This window comes from Capricornis sumatraensis, chromosome 4 (genome assembly GCF_032405125.1).
Source record: "Capricornis sumatraensis isolate serow.1 chromosome 4, serow.2, whole genome shotgun sequence".
NCBI lineage: Eukaryota > Metazoa > Chordata > Mammalia > Artiodactyla > Bovidae > Capricornis > Capricornis sumatraensis.
Genome location: NC_091072.1, coordinates 126,223,098 through 126,245,231, shown reverse-complemented (window position 1 = coordinate 126,245,231; position 22,134 = coordinate 126,223,098). Strand labels below are relative to the sequence as shown.

At 42.2% G+C, this 22,134-nt stretch overlaps 2 protein-coding genes across 3 annotated transcripts in view; one reads left to right on the top strand and one right to left on the bottom strand.

Moving 5' to 3' along the window:
• The window catches only part of PPFIBP1 (PPFIA binding protein 1), a 197,717-nt gene that overhangs the window by 85,165 nt on the left and 90,418 nt on the right, over window positions 1-22,134 (top strand). The gene's annotated exons all lie outside the window — the stretch shown is intronic.
• On the bottom strand, window positions 1,413-5,710 carry C4H12orf71 (chromosome 4 C12orf71 homolog). The gene is given in 4 exon segments (XM_068971495.1): window positions 1,413-1,715; window positions 2,267-2,931; window positions 4,267-4,383; window positions 5,656-5,710. Coding segments are annotated over 4 exon segments (1,140 nt in total).

Sequence of the window (22,134 nt, the reverse complement as noted above, 5' to 3'; positions counted from 1 at the left end):
TTGTCAGTGCCCGTGGATGTGGTGGATGTGCCATGGCTTGAGAAGGAGGGGCAAAGTCTGCTCCTGGAAGGAAGTGAATGAAATTCATGGGATAATGAACTCAAAGTCTTGGTGAAGTCAGGAAGCAGCTGAAGGTGAAGGAGGGCATTCACATGAGCTAGTTGAATTGGGAAATTTTCTCAGAGGTAGATAAAGTGAGGAGTCGGCTGTGCAGAGACTCAGGGTGTAACCGTGGACATAGATTGCTAAAAATGCACTATTCTTTGATTTCTTCATTCCCATGGTACTTTCTTTCCTGGGACAACATCCTTGCCAGTGTCAGTCATGTATAACCTGCCAGGGTTGCACACTTTTAACTCCATGCCAATTTGTAAAGTCCTCCATTTTAGTCTAACCATATTTGTGAATCAAAGAATCTCATATGTGAAACCTTTTAAAATAAACCTACCCGTGTTGAATTGGTTATTTAGTATTCAAGGTCCATTTAGTCAAGGCTATGGTTTTTCCTGTGGTCATGTATAGATGTGAGAGTTGGACTGTGAAGAAGGCTGAGCGCTGAAGAATTGATGCGTTTGAACTGTGGTGTTGGAGAAGACTCTTGAGGGTCCCTTGGACTGCAAGGAGATCCAACCAGTCCATTCTGAAGGAGATCAACCCTGGGATTTCTTTGGAAGGAATGATGCTGAAGCTGAAGCTCCAGTACTTTGGCCACCTCATGCGAAGAGTTGACTCATTGGAAAAGACTCTGATGCTGGGAGGTATTGGGGGCAGGAGGAGAAGGGGACGACCCAGGATGAGATGGCTGGATGGCATCACTGACTCGATGGACGTGAGTCTGAGTGAACTCCGGGAGTTGGTGATGGACAGGGAGGCCTGGCGTGCTGCGATTTATGGGGTCACAAAGAGTCGGACATGACTGAGCGACTGAACTGAACTGAATGGACCATGTGCATACTCTTACTTGCCATAACCCTTTATAGTCATGTGTTTACATGGCTTTATTTCTTAAATAATAAGTCAACTGGAGGCTTCCTTGGTAGCCTAGTGGTTAAGAATCCACCTTGCAATACAAGGGACATTGGTTCAATCCCTGGCCTGGGAAGATCCCACATACTGGTGGGCAACTAAGCTATTGAGACTGTGCCCTTAGACTCCATGAACCACAACTACTGAGCCTACATGTAGCAATTACTGAAGCCTGTGTTCCCTAGAGCCCATGCTCTGAAACAAGAGAAGCCACCGCAGTGAAAAGCCCCCACTCACCACAACTACAGAAAGCCCTTGTAAAGCAATGAAGACTCAGGGCAGCCATAAATAAATAAATAAATAAATAAATTCTTTAAAAGAATATATATTTTGTTTATTGGGGAAAACAACTTGTGGGGATTGTAGAATAGGGACTATCAAAAAGTTTAAAAATCTGGTGGTATGGGGTATCCTAATTCGAAGGATTCTTGAGGTTGGATTCTCTTGCTTCTGCGAGAGAATCTTTTCTTTTATACCAGTTCACGGGGGTGCTCAGTGGCCTCCTTGGGGTCCTCTCTCCCCAAAAGTAAGGAGCAGACTTGGGGCCTTAGCCAGCGGAAGACCCACCCGAACTTCAGACACGAGAGGGCTGTGCTGGAGTGAGTGTCCTCCTTCTCTGGTGGACCTGATAAGACTGAGGAGATCTCTGCAATATCTGTACCTTGGCTGCCAGTTGCCTCGCTTATTGTCTGCCAAGAAGACAAATGTTAGATATTGTGTAACCTGGATGACAGTGGGGCCAGTATTTGTCCATTTAGGGAGCTCAGATCCTTTAACTGGCTTCCCTGGTGGATCAGATGGTAAAGAATCTGCCTGCAGTGCAGGAGACCTGGCTTTGATCCCTGGGTCAGGAAGATCCCCTGTTGAAGGGAATGGCTACCCACTACTCCAGTATTCTTACCTGAAAAATCCCATGGACAGAGGAGCCTGGCAGGCTACAGTCCATGGGAGTCACAAAGAGTCAGACGTGACTGAATGACTAACACACAACCCAGCTATATGTGCTCAGTTTCAGTACTCATTAATATTCACACACACACACACACACACGCACACTCGTGTTTTGGTCATAATTGTTGTCTTTACATTGCTACCCTCTTCTCTGTCTCAGGGCTCCTCGTATTTTACCTTCCCCTCTGCTCTGTCCCTTCTATAGCGGGGAGTAATGCTCCATGCATTCCCACCTGGACCCTCCACCAGGCCCATCCTGTGCTTGCCTGTGAGGCACCTCTCTGCTCACCTTAGCAAGCTCCTGGTTCTGAAGCCTTGGAAGAATCTCTGGAAACTGGTTGACATCTTCATTTTCTAGTGGGTTGAACTTGGCCAAGTCTTGACAGCTACCATGTTCTTGATGACTAGCCTGAGCCATACCTGGAAGGGAGCTGCTAGGCAGCTGAGAGTCTTCTTCCTGAGCAGATTCAGGGAACACGGAGTCATCATCTTTGTCATCTTTCTGGTTCTCTGGAAATTTCTCAAGCTTTTGCACAAGACCATCCAGTTTGCTGAGAGTCATCTGTGTCTTCTCTTTGGGGTGTTTGTCTTTGTTGTCTCCACTTGGGTCACAGTTAGCGGTCGAGTCTGAATTGTTAGAGGCCACGTCAACATCCCAGGCCAGGGTGATGCTGAGTTTGCAGAACTGCTCTGGGCCATCCTGTATTTGGTCTCGTCTCGCCAGGCGTCTCCCTGTGTTTTCAGTCCACCATGACCCTTGGATAGGAGGGACAAAGTGGACTGAAGGACCTTCAGAAGACGAGTCTTTGCAGGAGAGGGTGTTCTCACAGGAGAGGGTGTCCTCACAGGGGAAATAGCCCACAGAGAGACTCAGGTTTGATTCAGAGCTGCTGGAGAATGAGTGCACCATGGAGTTTGGAGGCTCAAATCTCAGGTCTCCCTCATCCCAGGGATCTTCAAAAGAGAAAATCTAAGTGGGACTGGGGAGAAGAGGAGGGTAATATGGTACTTACTCGATAACATTATCCGTTCTTTTTTCTATTTGGAACTATCCCACTCTGAGAGAAGTTCATCTGTTTTACAATCTCCAATGAAGAACAAAAAGAGGCAGCCCTCTCCCTTTAAAAACCTGCTCTATAGAACCCTCTCCACTAAGCATCTTCACTGGATGCCTCCTATCATCTATTACTACAGTTGAAAAAACTTGTATCATAAAAGAAAAATGATCATGCTGTAAAATTTGAAAATATAAAAAAGTGTGAAGATGAAAATAAATATGCTTGTGATTCCCCTGTCCAGAGATGATAATCATCATGAAAACACTTTGGTGGGTTTCCTTATAATCTTTTCTTTTTATTTATATGTACTTATGTGTATACAACAATATATATATGTATATATATATATGTACCATCATGTGTATATGTAGATATGAAAGTCACATCAGTTGAAACTGAGATGATTATATTTTATGGCACAACCTGAAAGTGACAGTGAAAGTAGCTCAGTCCTGTCCGACTCTTTGCGACCCCGAGGACTATACAGTCCATGGAATTTTCCAGGCCAGAATACTGGAGTGGGTAGCCTTTCCCCATTCCAGGGAATCTTCCCAGCCCAGAGATTGAACCCAGGTCTCCGCACTGCAGGCAGACTGGACTGCAAGTGGATCAAACCAGTCTATCCTAAAGGAAATCAGTCCTGAATATTCATTGGAAGGACTCATGCTGAAGCTCCAATACTTTGGCCACATGATGCAAAGAACTGACTCCTGATGCTGGGAAAAATTGAAGGCAGGAGGAGAAGGGGACGACAGAGGATGGGATGATTGGATGGCATCACCGACTTGATAGACATGAATTTGAGCAAGCTCTGGGAGTTGGTGATGGACAGGGATGCCTGGCGTGCTGCAGTCCACAGGGTTGCCAAGAGTCGGACACGACTGAGCAACTGAACTGATGGCACAACCTACATTAAATGTGTATGTGGCTATTCTGTCTATTTTAACCACTTTCTTATTAATGACTTAGTTATTGTCTTTAATAGACACATCTGCAGTAAAACCCCTTGTTAATAAATCTTTGTGTCTCCCTTTATGTTTTTATAGGTGGGTTTAATTGATCAAAGGCCACAAATGTATTAAAGGCTCCTAATAGATGATACCGAGTTGCTTTCCAGAAAGGTTATAGCCATTTAGATGCGCGTCCTTCCACCCTCTGATGGCACTTTTTCTATGATGTCCCATAGAAACCAGGGGAGAGGGTAGGAATACACAGGCACACATGCATGCACCTGTTGTAGTCTCTGTAATGTTCTGCCTTGGTGGCTGCCCACGTGAGAGGGGTGCTGCCAACTCCTGAGCCATAAACTGGGGACATGAAAAATCCTTCAGGTCCTGAGTCTCAGTAGCTAAAAGTCCAACTGCCAGAAGTCTGTGTTCTGGGACTGTTGGTTACCATGGTAACAGAAGGACCCAAGTTAGAGTCAGCAGTGTGGGAAGAGAGAAGAAAGAAATTGAAAGCTACAGGAGCCAGTGCCTTGCTCCCAAAATATCCCATCCCCTCATCAACTCAGCTGACAAGACTCCTTTCGATGGCAGAAGGACAGATGCCATGACAGTTCCTTCCATGTCGGTGTCCAGGATGGTTCCTGTCTTGAGGGAATTTAGAACCTATTTGGTGAAATGGACATAAACAGCCTTTTATAGGACAGAATGGTAACTGCAGCAGCAGAACTTAAAACTAATGTCATGGGAGAACGGAAGCAGGTACCTGTACCACCAGGGTGGAGATCTGGGAGGGGGCATCAGGAGAAGCCTCCCAGAGGAGATTCCGTCTGATCTCAGCATTTAGTGGGGTGTGGAAGTTAGCTGAAAAGGAGGGAGTGACTGGGGGAGAGGACCTTATAAGCAGATGGGACACGTGAGCAAGGACTCCCAGGTGAGAAACAGCCAGGTGTGGGGTGGAGATCAAGCATGAAGTGGTAAACAGGGTCACTAAGATCATGGAAAGCCTTCCACCCCTGTTAGGGAACTTGGCTTTTATCCTGTGAGCACATACTCAGGTAGTGGTTTCATTTATTAGGCATTCTTCTGGTTAACTCAAAGTATTTAAAATTAAAAAAATAAATAAATAAATAAAATTTAAAAAAAAAAACAAAGTATATTGAATGCTCAACATGATGAAAACAAGCAAACAAAACAACTTCCAGTGCACTTGGCACAGCATGAATGTTATTGGTTGGCTTTCACGAGAACAGAATGAGTAGCTTTGCCCTGGGTTGAGAAATGGACGGGGGGAGATGAGGTGGTAACAGTGGACATAGACTTTACTTCATCTGTGTCTGAGTGAGAAAGTGAGGGAGGAGGCAGAGGCCAGCTTAGTTTCTGCACCCACTCCCCAAATACAGAAGAGGGCACAGTCAGTACTAGGGGACAGTTTCAGAACTTAAAAGGTTGGCTGCTGCTTTCGGAGAGTAAGGGTGGGATACGTGTCATGGGCAGAGGGCTTGATTGTAATAATACTTGGTTATTTCCCGGTGTTAGAAGAAAAAAACTTGAAGGTGGATGTGGACAGATGGAGGAATGCATTGTTGAGGACCTCGGTATTCTTCTGAGCTTCCCAGCTAGGCTTCGGCCTTATTCCTGAGGTTGTTTGTATTATTTTACACCAGTTCTGTTACCTGGATCTCTGTCCTTGTTGTCCTTGTTCTCCTTTGACAGTCTCTTCAATAACATGAGGTGCCTTGAGTTTTTCTAGACTTGGAGCTTTGCTTTCCTTGTCATCCTCCTCTGCTGACACCCCTGCTGACCTCACTAGGTCCTCCCACTTCCTGGTCTACCCTCCCCTTCCCAATGGCATCATGGAATTATGAGGGGATTGGTGAGATATCTGGGGGGCACTTTATGGGTGGAGGTAGTAAGTCTTTCATTGTCTGCTTCCCAAATGTGCAAATTATGAGGACAACTGAGTTATGTAGGATTGAAGGCAGTCAGTCAGTTGCAGAGGCTAAACAAAAATTAACCTTTCCAACAGCAGAATCATCTTAACAAATGTAGTTACAGCAACTGCCAGCCTGGTCTAAACTGTGGGGCTGTGGGGTACTGTTTCTGGGTCAATCAGTGATTCTCAGGAAGGGAGTAGGGCTTCCACTCAGAGTTTCCAAGGAATGGAGTGCATATGTAATTGGAAAAAGTACATGTTATATTAAAAAAAAAATTTTTTTTTTCACTTAAGTATAGTTGATTTACAATGTTGAAAAAGCATGTTCCTAAATTAATATTGTTCAGAACTTTTTTTGGTCACTTTAAAAAAAAATTTCAAGTTACAATCAGTATTAAAAGAAACCAAACGGTTTTTATATTTATCCAAAAAGAAGCATAGGTTTCAACACACCCACCCACACACACACACACACACACGAAAAGGAAAAAAGCCAAGAAACACTGGTCTGATTTAAAGAACTCGAGCCCATTGGAATCTATTAGTTGCTAAAAGATCTTTTTCAAACTTTTTCTGTTTTTATTTCCATTTAACAAGATTATATTTAACGTTGGCTACGTTTGCTCAGTATCAGTACGATGCTTTTGCTGTTGTACTGGTTAAATTTCTCTTGCTCTTGCTTTGTCACTCAATCGTGTCCGACTCTGCGACCCATAGACTGTAGCCTGACAGACTCCTTTGTCCATGGGGTTCTCCAGGCAAAAATGCTGGAGTGGGTAGCCATGCCCTCCTCCAGGGGATCATTCTGACCCAGGGATTGAACCCAGGTCTCCTGCATTGCCAGGTGGATTCTTTATCACTGAGCCACCTGGTCAGTCCCACTGGTTAAATTTCTAGGTTTTGTTAGATTATTTTTGGTCAGTCTGTTTCAGGAGTTATGATGTCCTGGTGTGAAAAATAGGCAGAATTGGAATTGGGGAGACACCATCTATACTCTACAGAGGCCACATGGCAGGTGACCACAGATGCCACACATTCCATGAGTGTTTGGGGTCCTAGGTTAATTCTGGGGAGCTCAGGTCAGGAGCAGCCACCTCTGTAGCATTTATTGCCCACTTACTGCATGCCAGGTCCTATTCTAAGCACTTTATAGGTACTTATTGTTTAATCTTCACAGCTCCTCAATCAGTTAAGCATCGTTAGTTGCCCTGTTTTACAGACAAAGTACCCTGGACAAGGGAATGACAACCCACTCCACTGTTCTTGGCAGAGAAATCCCATGGACAAAGGAGCCTGGTGGGCTTCAGTCCATGGGGTCCCAAAAGTCAGACATGACTTAGCAACTAAACCACCACTACCCACAGACAAAGGAACCAAGGCCTGAGCAGTTATGTACCCTTCTCACATCACGCTAGAACCTGGGTTCAGACAGAAGCAGTCTGGCTCCAGAGCTCGAACTCTTACCCTCTACACACTCCTGTGTTTTGGGAGGCTGGCCACCTGCCTCCTCCCTGAAAGATTCCTGGGACTTAGGCCAAAATTAAACCTGTGTTCTGGTGCCGTGGAAGAAACTCCTTTGAGTGGAACTGTGTATTCTAAGTACATAGACCATAGGACTGGCCCCAAGCAATGGCATCCACATTTGGAGCAGGCTAAAATGAGATTTAAAATAAATATTCAGCTTCCTCTTTGGCATGATGAGATCTGGATTCCTCTGCTCTGGCTTTTCATAAAAACTCTATGACTGCCTCCTAGGGCACTGGGAGCCTAGAAAAGGATTCATGAGTTCCTTTCTTTCCATGCAGCTGGAGTGAAGTTCTGGGAGAAGCTGTGTGCTATACCATTACCCATGCCAATGGAATGCTTTGAACTAAACATAAAAATTTAAGTGGGAAAAAATTATTTCTCAGCCTAAACTACTAAAGTATAGAATCATCCTGAAGATAAAAGAGCTTCACACAGGGGAAGCATGAGAGAAAACTTGAAATCTTATATATTTGTACATGCTGCCATTTCTCGGTATACTTTTTCTCTCTCTCAGTATATATATGTGTGTTTGTATATATATGTATACATATAGATTTCATTATAAATGCATATGTGTACATATATATTTAATATACTGCTCAAAGTCCTTGAAACTTGCCTTCTCACCTACCCCAGAAAAAGGATAATCACTGTTAATTGCTTGTTATATATTCTCCAGGCCAGAGTACTTGAGTGGGTAGCCATTCCCTTCTTGAGGGGATCTTCCTGACCCAGGAATCAAACCTGGGTCTCCTGCATTGCAGGCAAATTCTTTACTGTCTGAGCTACCAGGGCACCCCTATATATTACATAATTTATTCTGATATTTTTTCCTAAGGCATCATTGAAGTAATAACACATCTTTAGGATGCCATGCTGAGGAGTGTAATCAGTTCTAAAAGGTGACTTAGCTTTTACTTCCGATAACAAATCAGAGGATTCAGGGTCCTCATTAACAATACCAGTTATGTTCATTTCTTTCCTAGGGCCTAATTTTGACTTGGTGACCTACCTTTCCTTAGGTCACAGGTATATTATCTAAATAGTATAGCTGGCTCATTACCTTTTCTCTGGAAGCAGAATCATCTATAATAAAGCTCTTGAGGTTTTAAAAATGATAGTATGTGGTGAATTTACAATGTTTTAGAACTGAAGCCAATAATAATGACAAGTTTAAAAATTGGAATGCTTCCTCAAATCCATTTGACTTGATGGGATTTAGAGCCTAAATATATAAAGTGGAAAGTTTCTGACTTAGAAATTAAGCTACTATTATGGTTCATTTTATGTGTTGACTTGACTTGGCCACAGGGTACCCAGATATTTGGTTCAGCATTATCCTGGGTGTGCCTATGAAGGTGCTTCCAGATGAGATTAACATTGGGATCAGTAGACTGAGTAAGGCAGATGGCCCCTGCCTAGTGTGGGTTGGCCTCCAATCCTTTGAAGTCAGAATAGAACAGAAAACTGAGGAAGGGAGAATTTGCTGTCTCTGCCTGATTGTCTTTGAGCTAGGACATTGGTTTTCTCCTATCTCTGGACTCAGACTGGAACTTACATCATCAGTTCTCCTGATCCTCAGGCTGCTAGACTTGGACTTGAACTGCTCTATTGTCTCTTCTGGGTCGCCAGCTTGCAGAGGGCACACCTTGGGACTTTTCAACTTCCCTAACGTGCATGAGCCAATTCCTTATAATAAGCCTCTTTTGTCATTCATATGTGTGTGTGTGTATGTGTTGATATACATACACATTCATATGTCTACTGTTGGTTCTGTTTCTCTGGAGAACCAAGACTAATATAGCTACTGATTTTTCATCTTTGAAAATATGAAATATTTTGACAGTATAAAAAGATATCACAAACCTGTGATATGGTACACTAAGGACACAGCGTCATTTTTGTGACGCTGTTGGATCCTGTTGGATCATAGAAAAACCAAGATAATTCCAGAAAACATCTACTTCTGCTTCATTGACTATACTAAAGCCTTTGACTGTGTGGATCAAAACAAACTGTGGAAAGTTCTTAAAGAGATGGGAATACCAGACCACCTTACCTGCTTCCTGAGAAATTTGTATGCAGGTCAAGAAGCAACAGTTAGAACCGACATGGAACAACAGACTGGTTCAAAATTGGGAAAGGAGTACATCAAGACTGTATATTGTCACCTTGCTTATTTAACTTATATGCAGAGTACATCATGTGAAATGCTGGGCTGAATGAAGCACAAGCCAGGATCAAGATTGCCAGGAGAAATATCAGTAACCTCAGATATACAGATGACACCACCCTTATGGCAGAGAGTGAAGAGGAATTAAAAAGCCTCTTGATGACAGTTAAAGAGCAGAGTGAAAAAGCTGGCTTAAAATTCAACATTCAGAAAATAAAGATCATGGCATCCAGTCCCATCACTTCCTAGCAAATAGATGGGGAAACAATGGAAACAGTGAGACTATTTTCTTGGGCTCCAAAATCACTGCAGATGGTCACTGCAACCATGAAGTTAAAAGATGCTAGCTCCTTTGGAAGAAAACCTATGACCAACCTAGACAGCATATTGAAAAGTAGAGACAGTACTTCTCCAACAAAGGTCCATCTAGTCAAGGGTGTGGTTTTTCCAGTAGTCATATATGGATGTGAGAGTTGGACCATGAGGAAAGGTGAGTGCCAAAGAATTGATGCTTTTCAGCTGTGGTGTTGGAGAAGACTGTTGAGAGTCCGTTGGACGAGGAGATCAAATCAATCAATATTAAAGGAAATCAGTCCTGAATATTCATTGGAAGGGCTGATGCTGAAACTGAAACTCCAGTACTTTGGCCACCTGATGCAAATAACTGACTCATTGGAAAAGACCCTGATGCTGAAAGATTGAAGGCAGGAGGAGAAGGGGAGAACAGAGGATAAAGTGATTGGATGGCATCACCGACTCCATGGACATGAGTTTGAGCAAGCTCTGGGAGTTGGTGAGGGACAGGGAAGCCTGATGTGCTGCAGTCCATGGGGTCACAAAGAGTTGGACATGACTGAGTGGCTGAACTGAAATGAATCTTAGTAGCTTCTGGCCTACCTTATTGTGCTGGGGAAAAAAAAAAAAAATATATATATATATATATTCTGCCATCGTAGAAAGTTCTTTTGGACAGAGCTACTCTGGAACTTCCTGTGGTCTGTCCTCTTGTTCATTTGGATAACACTCTGAAAGAAAGTTTTGTTAGAGCCAGATGGAACAATACTCTAGCTAATCTGTTGGGATTTAGTTAACTTTCTTGTTAGGATTGAGGGCCAAATTTCCTTCAAAGTGTCTAGAAACAGAACTAGTGGGAATCTTTAGATGAGTACACTGTTTTGCTTTAAAAAAAAAAAAAATTTACGTATTTAGGCTGTGCTGGGTCTTAATTGCCGTGCGGGCTTTTCTCTAGTTGGATTGCGTGGGCTTCTCACGGGGGTGGCTTTTTTTGTTTTGGAACATGGACTCTAGGGCACTTAGCCTTCAGTAGTTGTGGTTCTTGGGTTCTAGAGCAGAGGCTTAGTTTTTGTGATGCATGGGCTTAATTGCTCTGAGACATGTGGGATCTTCCCAGACCAGGGATTGAACTGGTGTTTCATTGGCAGGCAGATTCTTTACCAGTGAACCACCAAGGAAGCCCATCCAGAGTACTGTTTTGAAAGATTTTGACAACTGGTTTGCATAGAGTCTTCAATTCAGTTTATGCAAGAGTGGGAATGTCTGTACAGTACGTAGAGTCCATCATGAAGATCATTTGATTGATGAAAAATCATGTGCGACAGCCATTAATGCTAAATAAAAACCCTGTAGTTTTCATCAAAGAGAACTATAGTTGAGTTTATAGTCAACTATATGAGCTTTTGATTAGTTCTTCAAATGCCAACTGCCCTAGAGTACAGGTTAAAAATAATTATCAGCTTTGCTAACTTGTTCACGTTGAAGTATTTTGAAATATTGCAGACAGTATGAACACTTTGAGTATAGATTGTCTCATTCAGTCTTTACAGCATCCCTTTCTAGTAGGCATTGCAGTTATTAACCCCATTTATGGCTTGAATTCCCCAGCGTCCTGTAGCCAGGCTGTTACATGATAGCATCAGCTTTTTTATTTATTGAGTGAGAACTCAGTGCAAATCATTTGTACAATAGCCAAACATAAATGCATAACTTTTCTTGTTTTATTCCTTAACGTCAAGGCTCATACCCACTTCGGGCCAAGACTGATAGTGCCTTGTGTAACACCAGATGCAGAGAACCTATAGTCCTTTCCTACCTCTCTGTTAAAATATGCCCTCTATTTTTCAATATTTTGAAAATAAACAACTGTGTACATTTCCAGTTGAGAGGCTACCAAGTTCCAGGCCACTTCTAGCAGCATCTAAGTCATTTTTAACCCAGCTTTGCTTCATCCATAAACTAGAGATAGTAATATCTTCCTTGCAGAGTTTTTATAATGATTAGACATTATATATAATGGGATGCATGGCAGATGGTTGTTTTCATTCATAATTGAGGAACCTGAAACATCTTCCTCTTTCTTTGGCATTGCCCCTATGGGCAAAACGTTTCAGTTTTATTTTAAAATTTCAAAAATAAACCCATTGCCCATTCATGTGTACATTTAATAGTCATACTTGGTTTTCTGAATGTCTTCCCCCAAGTGAACCAGAGCCTCCAGGAGAACAAGGCAGGTCCCTGTCTGTTGTTCTGGGTAGTGTCTGCATCTGCCACGCATGGTGGCAGATCTGTGAACCCCTCTGGGATTCTGGTAGTCATGAGTAACCCTCCTTTCCCAGGGTGTCACTAACATGGGAGCCACCCTGAAGACTTTTCCATTTCTAGTGCATTTTCCAGTTGGGGTGGAAATACGCAGAAGGATCTTTTGGGGCTAAGCACTGGTAAAATGAGTGCCATCTGCTTTGGACGGGTAGAGTCCCTTTGGTGGAAATTTCCACAAGAAATCTATGAGGGAAAGGTGGGAAGATATAATCTCTGCAGGTGCTCTTATTTATTTTTTTGACCACACCACACAGCTTGTGGGATCTTAGTTCTCCAATCAGGTATTGAACCTGGTCCATTAGTAAAGAATCCGCCAGCAAAGCAGAAGACCTGGGTTCAATCCCTGGGTTGGGGATTGAAGGAAATGGCAACCCAATCCAGTATTCTTGCCTGGAGAACTCCATGGGCAGAGGAGCCCAACGGGCCACAGTCCTTAGCAACTGAACAACATCAACAACATGGCAGTGAAAGCAGAGTCTTCACCACTGGACCACCAGGGAATTCTCCACTGGTACTTTTAATTATCTCAGAGGGAAAAAGAAACCCCAGCTCAAAGAACCTAGTTAGCATTTTACCACCATTCCTTAAAGGACTAGCAGTAAAATGTTCAACATGCAAAGGCCTTTGTTCACATTCTCTAAAAGATTGCAAAGGAAAGGAGAAGAGGTGGGAGCCAGGGATAGAAGTCTAAGGAGATGTGCCTAAGGTTGATTATCCAGAAGGACCCGAAGAGTTCAGAGGCAGAGAGACTGGCACTCTAAGTAACTCAGTGGGAGAAAACATGGATAGGAGCTCATCTACAATGTTGTTCTTATATTCTGGAAAATCAGAAAGATGGTGTACAGTGTCTGAAGAAGGAATGAATCATGAATGTGAATAGGAGCAGGAAGTGTGAAAGCCTGCTATAAATACTAATTAACTTCAGTTTAATTTGAAGGGAATCAGAAGAAAAGCAGAATGGGAACAGTGGGGTCTGGGGTGGGTTGTGGACTGGATGTCTCTCTACATCTCTTTGGCCGTTATCATCAGCCACTGCAGAGTTCCCACCGGTAGATACTCCCTGTAGCCCCCACTTCTGTCTCTCTTCCTCCTCCCACCTTTAAATGATTTACCCATTCAGTGCCTTACATTTTTGTCCAATATTTTCTTAGCACAGTTAAGCCTTTCTCTCCACGTTCCTGAGGCTGAATACAATTATGCTCTGGGAGGTTCTTCACCTCTGGCTCAGATCTCCAGCAACATCTGTGAATGGATGCTGTTGTGTGTCTGCACAATGGTCTCCATTCAGTTATGAACCACTTGTGCACATCTTCTGGAAGACGGTTTGTTACCCAGAATGCATTTGTCGTGGCCTGCTGGCTTTGGAACTGGTTAATGAAAAGGATATTGGTTAATTAAAATTATAGGAAATTATCAGGTAAGATTTTTTCAAATCTTTTAATTTTAAAAGTAGTTTGTTTTTAAAAGCTCTAAAAACATCATGAGATAATTATGGAGAAACACAAAAAGGAAATTTGGCATTGGCCAAAAAGTTCATTCTAGTTTTTCCGTTAGATATTAGGGAAAAACATGAATAAACTTTTTGACCAACCCATTGTTTTTAAAAGCAAAACTTTAGGGATGGAAATCAATCATTATTAGAAGCCAGGAAAGTGGAAATGGTATGTGTTGTAAGGAGACCGAGGGCGTTCTTTGGGGAACAGAAATAATCCATTACTGTATCAGCATTGTCCAATAAAAATGTGACTTGAGCCACAAATGATAGCCAGTTACTTTTAATTTTCTTATAAGTACATTAAAAAAGGGGGAAAAAAAGTAGAATTAAACTGTACTATATTTAACCCAGTATATGCAAAATATTATAATTTCACCATATATAAATAAGATCTATGCATTTGCATTTTTAAAAACCAAATCTTTGAAGTCTTATATTTTACATCTCTGATTTTGTGCCAGCTATGTTTCAAGGGCTCACTAGCTACCTGTGGCAACACAGCTCCATACTGTTTTGGTGGTAGTTACACAACTGCATGCATTTTTCAAAACTCATTGAATTGCAAAAAGATTCATGCACTCCAGTGTTCATAGTAGCATTATGTACAGGAGCCAAGGCATGGAAACAACCTAAATGTCCACGGACAGATGGATGGCTAAAGAAGATGTGGTATATATGCAATGGAATATTAGTTAAGCATAAAAGAGACTGAAAATTCCATTTGCAGCAACAGAATAGACCTAAAGATTATCATATTAAGTGAAGTAAGTCAGAGAAAGACAAATAATCATATGATGTCACTTATATGTGGAATCTTAAAAAAAAGATACAAAGGAGCTTATTTACAAAACAGAAATAGACTCATCAACATAGAAAACCAATTTACATTACCAAAGGGGAAAGAGGATGGGGGAGGGATAAATTAAGAGTTCGGGATTAACAGATACACACTACTATATATAAAATAAATAAATAATAAAAGACCTACTGTTTAGCATAGGAAACTATATTCAATATCTTGTAATAACCTATAATGGAAAAGAATCTGAAAAAGAAAACATACATAACAGTCCTTTTGCTGTTTATCTGAAACATTGTAAGTCAACTGTATTTCAATAAAATAAAAATTAAAAAAATTAATGATTATGAACATTTAAAATAACCTGAGCTGTGTACCTAAAAAGGATTACTTTTACTTTATTTAAATTGTGTATCAATTAAAAAAAGAAACATTTGCCTGCTAGCCAGAATGACCCAAAATAGGTTCTGTCCATGAACAACTATTAAAATTCTTTTAAAACACATCTCAGAAATGGAATTTAGCAATTTTATAAAAGTAAAAGTTAACATACATCAGAACCCCCAAGGCTATTAATTTTTTGTAGATTTCAGATGTGTATGTGTCTGTTTTCCACTTCCTACCTCAGTTAAGAAAGGGATAGTAAAAATTGAATTAGTACAGTTTAAAAGCAAAGGATTTGCATGTGTTTTACAAAATAAAGATGAACACAAATTGTTTTAAGAAAGACCCAAGCTAATTCTAGAGAAGAGCTTGTCATTTTTTGTTTCATAGCTACTTCTCTTACAATGCTATTAAAAATCATGTCTTTTCCTTCTGCTTCTGTTATATAACATGCTCTGTAGCAACTGTTTCGACCATGGATTTGTCAGTCTGCAGGCATTTTGGGGGTGTTGGGGAGATCAAGGGTGAAGCTCATGTACCCACTTGATAGGAGGGAGTGGTGGGGCAGTTGGTTGTGGGGAACTAAATTTAACTTTCATAACTAAAGCCAGGAAATATTTTTGGCTGTGAGAAGATGTGCCACTACTTATAAATAATGTCATTTGCTTTTTGACAGCTATTTTGGTATTTTCTTTTTACACTTAAAATTCAATGTTTACATTCTGTTGAAGCTTACATTAACAATTTACAAATGAATACTTCTAAGAGAAATAGATGAAAAAGATATTTTCTAAGTGGTCTTAAAGCCCTGGCATCTGGACCAACAATTAAAAAATAAAATTCATTAGGACTGAAAAGTCAGTTCCATAAGTGTAGGCTGGGGAGGAGACCCTGGTAAGAAATTATTTCACAGTATTTGTTGAGGATAAAGTGTGATTATCATTGTTTTAAAACTTTATAGTTTGAAGAATACATTTACGGTGTGGATCACAGGTTAGGAACAAGATAAGCTCTTGTCATTTCGTTTCATTTTAGTTCAGGGATTCATTAAGTGTTCTGTACTCAAGAAGCAGTTCTTCTAAGCCTGTAGTTAACAAGTTGAATCTCATCTACAGCAGGGGTGGTGGAATTTCAGTGTGCACTGAAGTTGCAGACCCCGGTATGTAGAAGTTGCTAGTTTCATAGACTAGAAATGGGGCTGAGACCCTGTCCTCTCAACCAACATACACTTGCCAATAGATTCCACCTTGAGAAACACTGATCTGTAACAACCATTTAGATTTGATTAGGTTTTCTCTTTATATCAGACACCATGCTGAGTTAAAAAAAAAAAGGCAGGATCCCAGTAGGAAGGTGCTAACTTAGTGTGTAATACAAAGCAACATTCTGAGTGGCCCAGCTGGAATGAAGTGAGAGAGCTCAGAGCAGGAGGGCAGCGCCACCAACAGTGGACTTGAAGATGTAGGTAGGGTTCAGGTTAGTGGAGGCAAAACTGGGTGTCTGGACACCTTGAGGGAGATAGTGTGGGACCCAAAAGAGAGATGGCCTCACTTGGAGAAGGAGTCTTACTTAGATGTTGACTATAATTTTGGAGGACCGAGGAAATTGTAGCACGAAATAGAATTATGGAATTTAGGAAGCAAACAGTTGTGGGAAATCTGATTGGATTTTGTCAGTGGTTCTTAAACTTGAATGTGCTTTAGAATCACCTGGAGGCCTGCTAAAAGTATAGATTGTTCAGGTCCACCTTCAGTGTTTCTGATTTCGTGGGTCAGGGCTGGGGCCTGAGAATTTTCATTTCTGTTCCCAAGTTTTGCTGATATTGCCTGGGCTGGGAACCATACCCTGAGACACTGTTCTTCATGAATTTGGTGTCTTGATTTATCAGTAATCCACAGATGAGGACTGGGACAAGCTGTGGAGGCAAGACAGAGAAGGGGATGGCTGTCAGCATGTTACGTGACCTAGAATGCCTACAAGTGGGCTGTCTTTCCCCCTTTTTCTTCAGATATTTCTTTACCCTCGGAGCAAGTGGTCAAACCAAAAATACCCTGAGGTGGGGTCAGGAATGTGGTCATAGACAAGAATTTGAGAACTATAACCTTATATTCAGCCCAGAATACTTCCAAAACCATGGTTGACACTGTATTTCTCAGATTTTATTTTAAACACATGTAAGTATCTTACTTGAAGACTAGCATTTACTAGCATATTCACCCACTGCTTTATGGAAATCTCTAAAACTGAACCTATGACCATAATCTGTCAAACTTACTCCTCACAGTGTTCTTTATATACGACATCCATCATCTGCCCAGTTTTTTGTACATCATCCAGGACATTTTTCCTTCTCTCTCATACTTTCAGCCTCCATCTAATCATTCCCAAAGTCCTGTCAATTCAGTCTCACAGTATAGTTTGTCCAGTTCTCTGTCATCACTTGATCCATCCACCAGTTCTTACCTGGACCTTCCCACACCCTCTCTGGCTCGCTGTGGAGCAAGAGAGATTTGTTTTAGAAACACAAATCATATCAGGTCACCCCCATGCTTAAGACCATTTAGTATCATTCCTCTGGATGTAGGATAATCTTTAAATTCTCAAAATGGCCCACATGACTTGCAGGTCATAGCCCAGACCAACACCTCCTCATTTTGCATGTGTGCATGCTAAGTCACTTCAGTCATGTCTGACTCTTTGTAACTCTGTGGACCATAACCTGCCAGGCTCCTCTGTCCCTGGGATTCTCTGGACAAGAATACTAGAGTGGGTTGCCACGCCCTCCTTCAGGCGATCTTCCCAACCCAGGGATGGAACCCGAGTCTCCTGCATTGGCAGGCAGGTTCTTTACCACTAGTGCTACCTGCCACTGCTTTTTATTCTGTAAATTCCAGGCACACTGACTATGTCACTTCCTGAACTAAATGTGTTTAAAACCACTGCTTTTCTCTGCAGTGATTCTAGACTTATACTCAAGGGTACCCATGCAGAAGGTGAATGGGGCACTGGTCTTAAAGAGCTTTTGTGCAGTTAGGAAATGGCTGTCCTCCAGGCGGATGTAGCACCTGGGCTGGAACAGGCTGGGGTTCAGCCTCCACTCACTGGGGCAGAGAACCCTGTACAGGATACAACCTGCACAGCCAGGAGGGTGACCCTGACTTGAAGATGTTAGTTGGTTTATCTCCAAATTAAAATAAGTCTCTTTGTCCTATTTAGAAGCAGAAAATTGGACAACTTCTGGAAATCCCTGATAGCCCAGTGACTTAGTAATAATTTTAAATATTAAAAGGCTTTTTACCACAATGCTGTAGAAATTGTTCTTTGCATAATCAGGATGACATGTATGTGTCTTTTCAAGCCAACATGGTTCTATCTGTGCTGCCTAATTGGAGCCTTGTCTCATAGTTGAAGCTCAGGAGGGACTTTCAATCTAGAATGTAGCTATCTGCTAGGATCTAAGTTTGTAAGTGAACCTGTGATGCCCCCGGACTAGTGTGGTTTTCCTATTTGGAGGAAGGCCTCCAACCTGGTGGAGAGGCACAGCATTCCTTCATACGGCGTGTTGGCTCTTGTGAAAGTGACTTCAAGTAATTGAGAGCTGGCAGCAGAAGAGATGGGAGGGGACCTAATTCTTGCTGGGAATGAGTCACCTTATTATACCTTTAAATTGATGATTTTACTAAGCAGTTTCTTTGCTGATACAAAACTATTCCTCAATCCTAGATTGTTTGGATGTACGTGTTATGTATCCACGTGTCCTCTGTCAGGATCCTAGCATAGACCTCTCCCTGAGCAAACACTGAGAACATATTATTACCATAATTTTGCCTTTGATTTGGGGGGCAGTTTTGTTTCTTGTGTTTAAAGTCAGTGTTGAATATTCAGGGGAGTTGGTTGTGCGTCTTTTTTCAGATTTGTGGGAATGCCTAAATCTTACTTGGGGAGGAGTATAAGAAAGTATAAGAAAAAAACCATGTATACTTGATACTTGTGTAATTTCAAAAGACTTATGGCTGTTCCCTGCAGATTGTTGCTGGGTCTCTCAGGAGGAATAGAATTTGAATCTGAGAGCAAGCAACTACTCTGTAAATGTTTGTTATGTTACTGCAATTGCTGAGTATGCTGCATCTAATTGAATTTGTGTTTCATGCTCATTACTGGGTCATAAAGACTGTTGTTGAATGTTATCACAGAAAAGAGCAGAACGTGGCCAGCACCTCGTGGCCTTAGAAAACTCACTCATTTACAGAGCTGTAGCTGGATTTTTCATGCCAGCTGCATTCTAAACTCTGCCTCCTAGGAAGCCCTGTACCTTTGTAATCCTGTGTCTGTTTACCCTGGCCATTGGTCAGTTGCTACTGCCATAGTCCAGCATCTCATGCTAGGCCTCACCACTTGAGATAGTTGGTTAAGGCTGCTGTGATAGAGTAAGCCAACCAAACTGGGTGGCTTCAGCAACAGAAATTCATTTTCACAGTTCTGCAGGCTGAAAGTCCCAAAATGAGAATGTGGGCAGGGTGGGAGTCCTCTGAATACAGGATCTGTTCCAGACTGCTCTCCTTGACCTATAGATGACTGTCTTCTCCTTGTGTTTTCACATCACCTGCCATTATGCATGTCTCTCTGTCCAAATTGCCCTTTCTTATGAAGATGCCAGTCAGAATGAAAAAGGACCCACTTGAATGATTCCATTTACCTTCATTATCTCCATATAGACCTTCTCTCCGAATGAGGTGCTAAGGTGCTGGGGGCTAGATCTTCAACATAGGAATTTGGGGTAGAGACACTTCAACCCATCCCACCAATTATAGCTGAGCTTTGATACAGATGAGCCTCAAAAATCAAGCTATACTTACTTTGGAATCTTCTTTAAATCACCAAAGGAAATCTGTAAATTAGCTGAATTAGTGTTGGTGGTTTTGCTTCTGCATTTAACAGTTGTCTCAGTCATTTCATGAGTCATGAGGTCAAAAAGTGTTGGATAAATTAACACAAATATGAGAGCAGCACTTTTTAGGAGGGGACTTCTGACACACCATTTTCACCTAAGTCCACCACCTGTTAACTGTCTAACCCATTCCACATTTGGAAAATTTAAAGTCCTGTAATATGTTGATCTGTAGTGTGTTTTTACCTGAAACTTGCCTTGGCTACCCTTCTCATGCATAGCCTTTATTTTCCCCATAAGCCTTGTTTAGCTGAGTGGTTTTGACACTCAGAGCTCTCCAGTACTTTGGACTGACTGTGTATTCCAGGAATTTATGGCGGAATTTTCTGGCAGATCATTGTGATACACTGTGATACATTGTGCAGTCTGCTAATAAAACTACCTATCCCTGCAGGAAGTGGAATTTAGAGCTGGTTAGGGCTTCCCTGGTAGCTCAGTTGGGAAAGAATCCACCTGCAATGCAGGACACCATGGTTCAATTCCCAGATCAGGAAGTTCCCTTGGAGAAGGGATAGGTTACCCACTCTAGTATTCTTGGGCTTCCCTGGTGGCTCAGATGGTAAAGAATCCACCTGCAATGCAGGTGACCTGGGTTTGATCCCTGGGTTGGGAAGATCTCTTGGAGGAGGACCTGGCAACCTGTTCCAGTATTCTTGCCTGGAGAATCCCTATGGACAGAGGTGTCTGGGGGGCTACACTCCAGTGTAGTTCAGTTCAGTTGCTCAGTCGTGTCTGACTGTTTGTGACCCCATTTACTGCAGCATGCCAGGCCTCCCCGTCCATCACCAACTCCCGGAGTTTACTCAAACTTATGTCCATTGAGTTGGTGATACCATCCAACCATCTCATCCTCTACCGTCCCCTTCTCCTCCCGCCTTCAATCTTTCCCAGCATCAGGGTCTTTTCCAGTGAGTCAGTTCTTTGCATCAGGTGGCCAAAGTATTGGAGTTTCAGCTTCAGCATCAGTCCTTCCAATGAATATTCAGGACTGATTTCCTTTAGGATGGACTGGTTGGATCTCCTTGCAGTCCAAGGGACTCTCAAGAGTCTTTTGCACACCATAGTTCGAAAGCATTAATTCTTTGGTGCTCAGCTTTCTTTATAGTCCAACTCTCACATCCATACATGGCTACTAGAAAAACCATAGCCTTGATTAGATGGACCTTTGTTGGCAAAATATTGTCTCTACTTTTCAATATGTTGTCTAGGTTGGTGATAACTTTTCTTCCAAGGAGGAAGCGTCTTTTAATTTCATGGCTGCACTCACCATCTGCAGTGATTTTGGAGCCCCCAAAAATAAAGTCAGCCATTGTCTCCACTGTTTCCCCATCCATTTGCCATGAAGTGATGGGATCAGATGCCATGATCTTAGTTTTCTGAATGTTGAGCTGTAAGCCAACTTTTTCACCCTCTTCTTTCACTTTCATCAAGAGGCTCTTCAGTTCTTCTTTGCTTTCTGCTGTTAGGGTGGTGTCATCTGCATATCTGAGGTTATCAATATTTCTCCCGGCAATCTTGATTCCAGCTTGTGCTTCTTCCAGCCCAGTGTTTCTCATGATGTACTCTGCATAGAAGTTAAATAAGCACGGTGACAGTATACAGCCCTGACGTAAACCTATTCCTATTTGGAACCAGTCTGTTGTTCCATGTCCAATTCTAACTGTTGCTTCCTGACCTGCATACAGGTTTCTCAAGAGGCAGGTCAGGTGGTCTGGTATTCTCATCTCTTTCAGAATTTTCCACAGTTTGTGGTGATCCATACAGTCAAAGGCTTTGGCATAGTCAATAAAGCAGAAATAGATGTTTTTCTGGAACTCTTTTGCTTTTTGGATGATCCAATGAATGTTGGCAATTAGATCTCTGGTTCCTCTGCCTTTTCTAAATCCAGCTTGAACATCTGGCAGTTCATGGTTCACATATTGCTGAAGCCTGGCTTGGAGAATTTTGAGCATTACTTTGCTAGCATGTGAGATGAGTGCAGTTATGCGGAAGAGAAGCAAAAAGCAAAAGAGAAAAGGAAAGATATACCCATTTGAGGAGAGGGCGATGGCACCCCACTCCAGTGCTCTTGCCTGGAGAATCCCATGGACGAGGGGCCTGGTGGGCTACAGACCATGGGGTCTCGAAGAGTCGAACACGACCGAGTGACTTCACTTTCACTTTTCACTTTCATGCATTGCAGAAGGAAATGGCAACCCGTTCCAGTGTTCTTGCCTGGAGAATCCCAGGGACGGGGGAGCCTGGTGGGCTGCCATCTATGGGGTCACACAAAGTCAG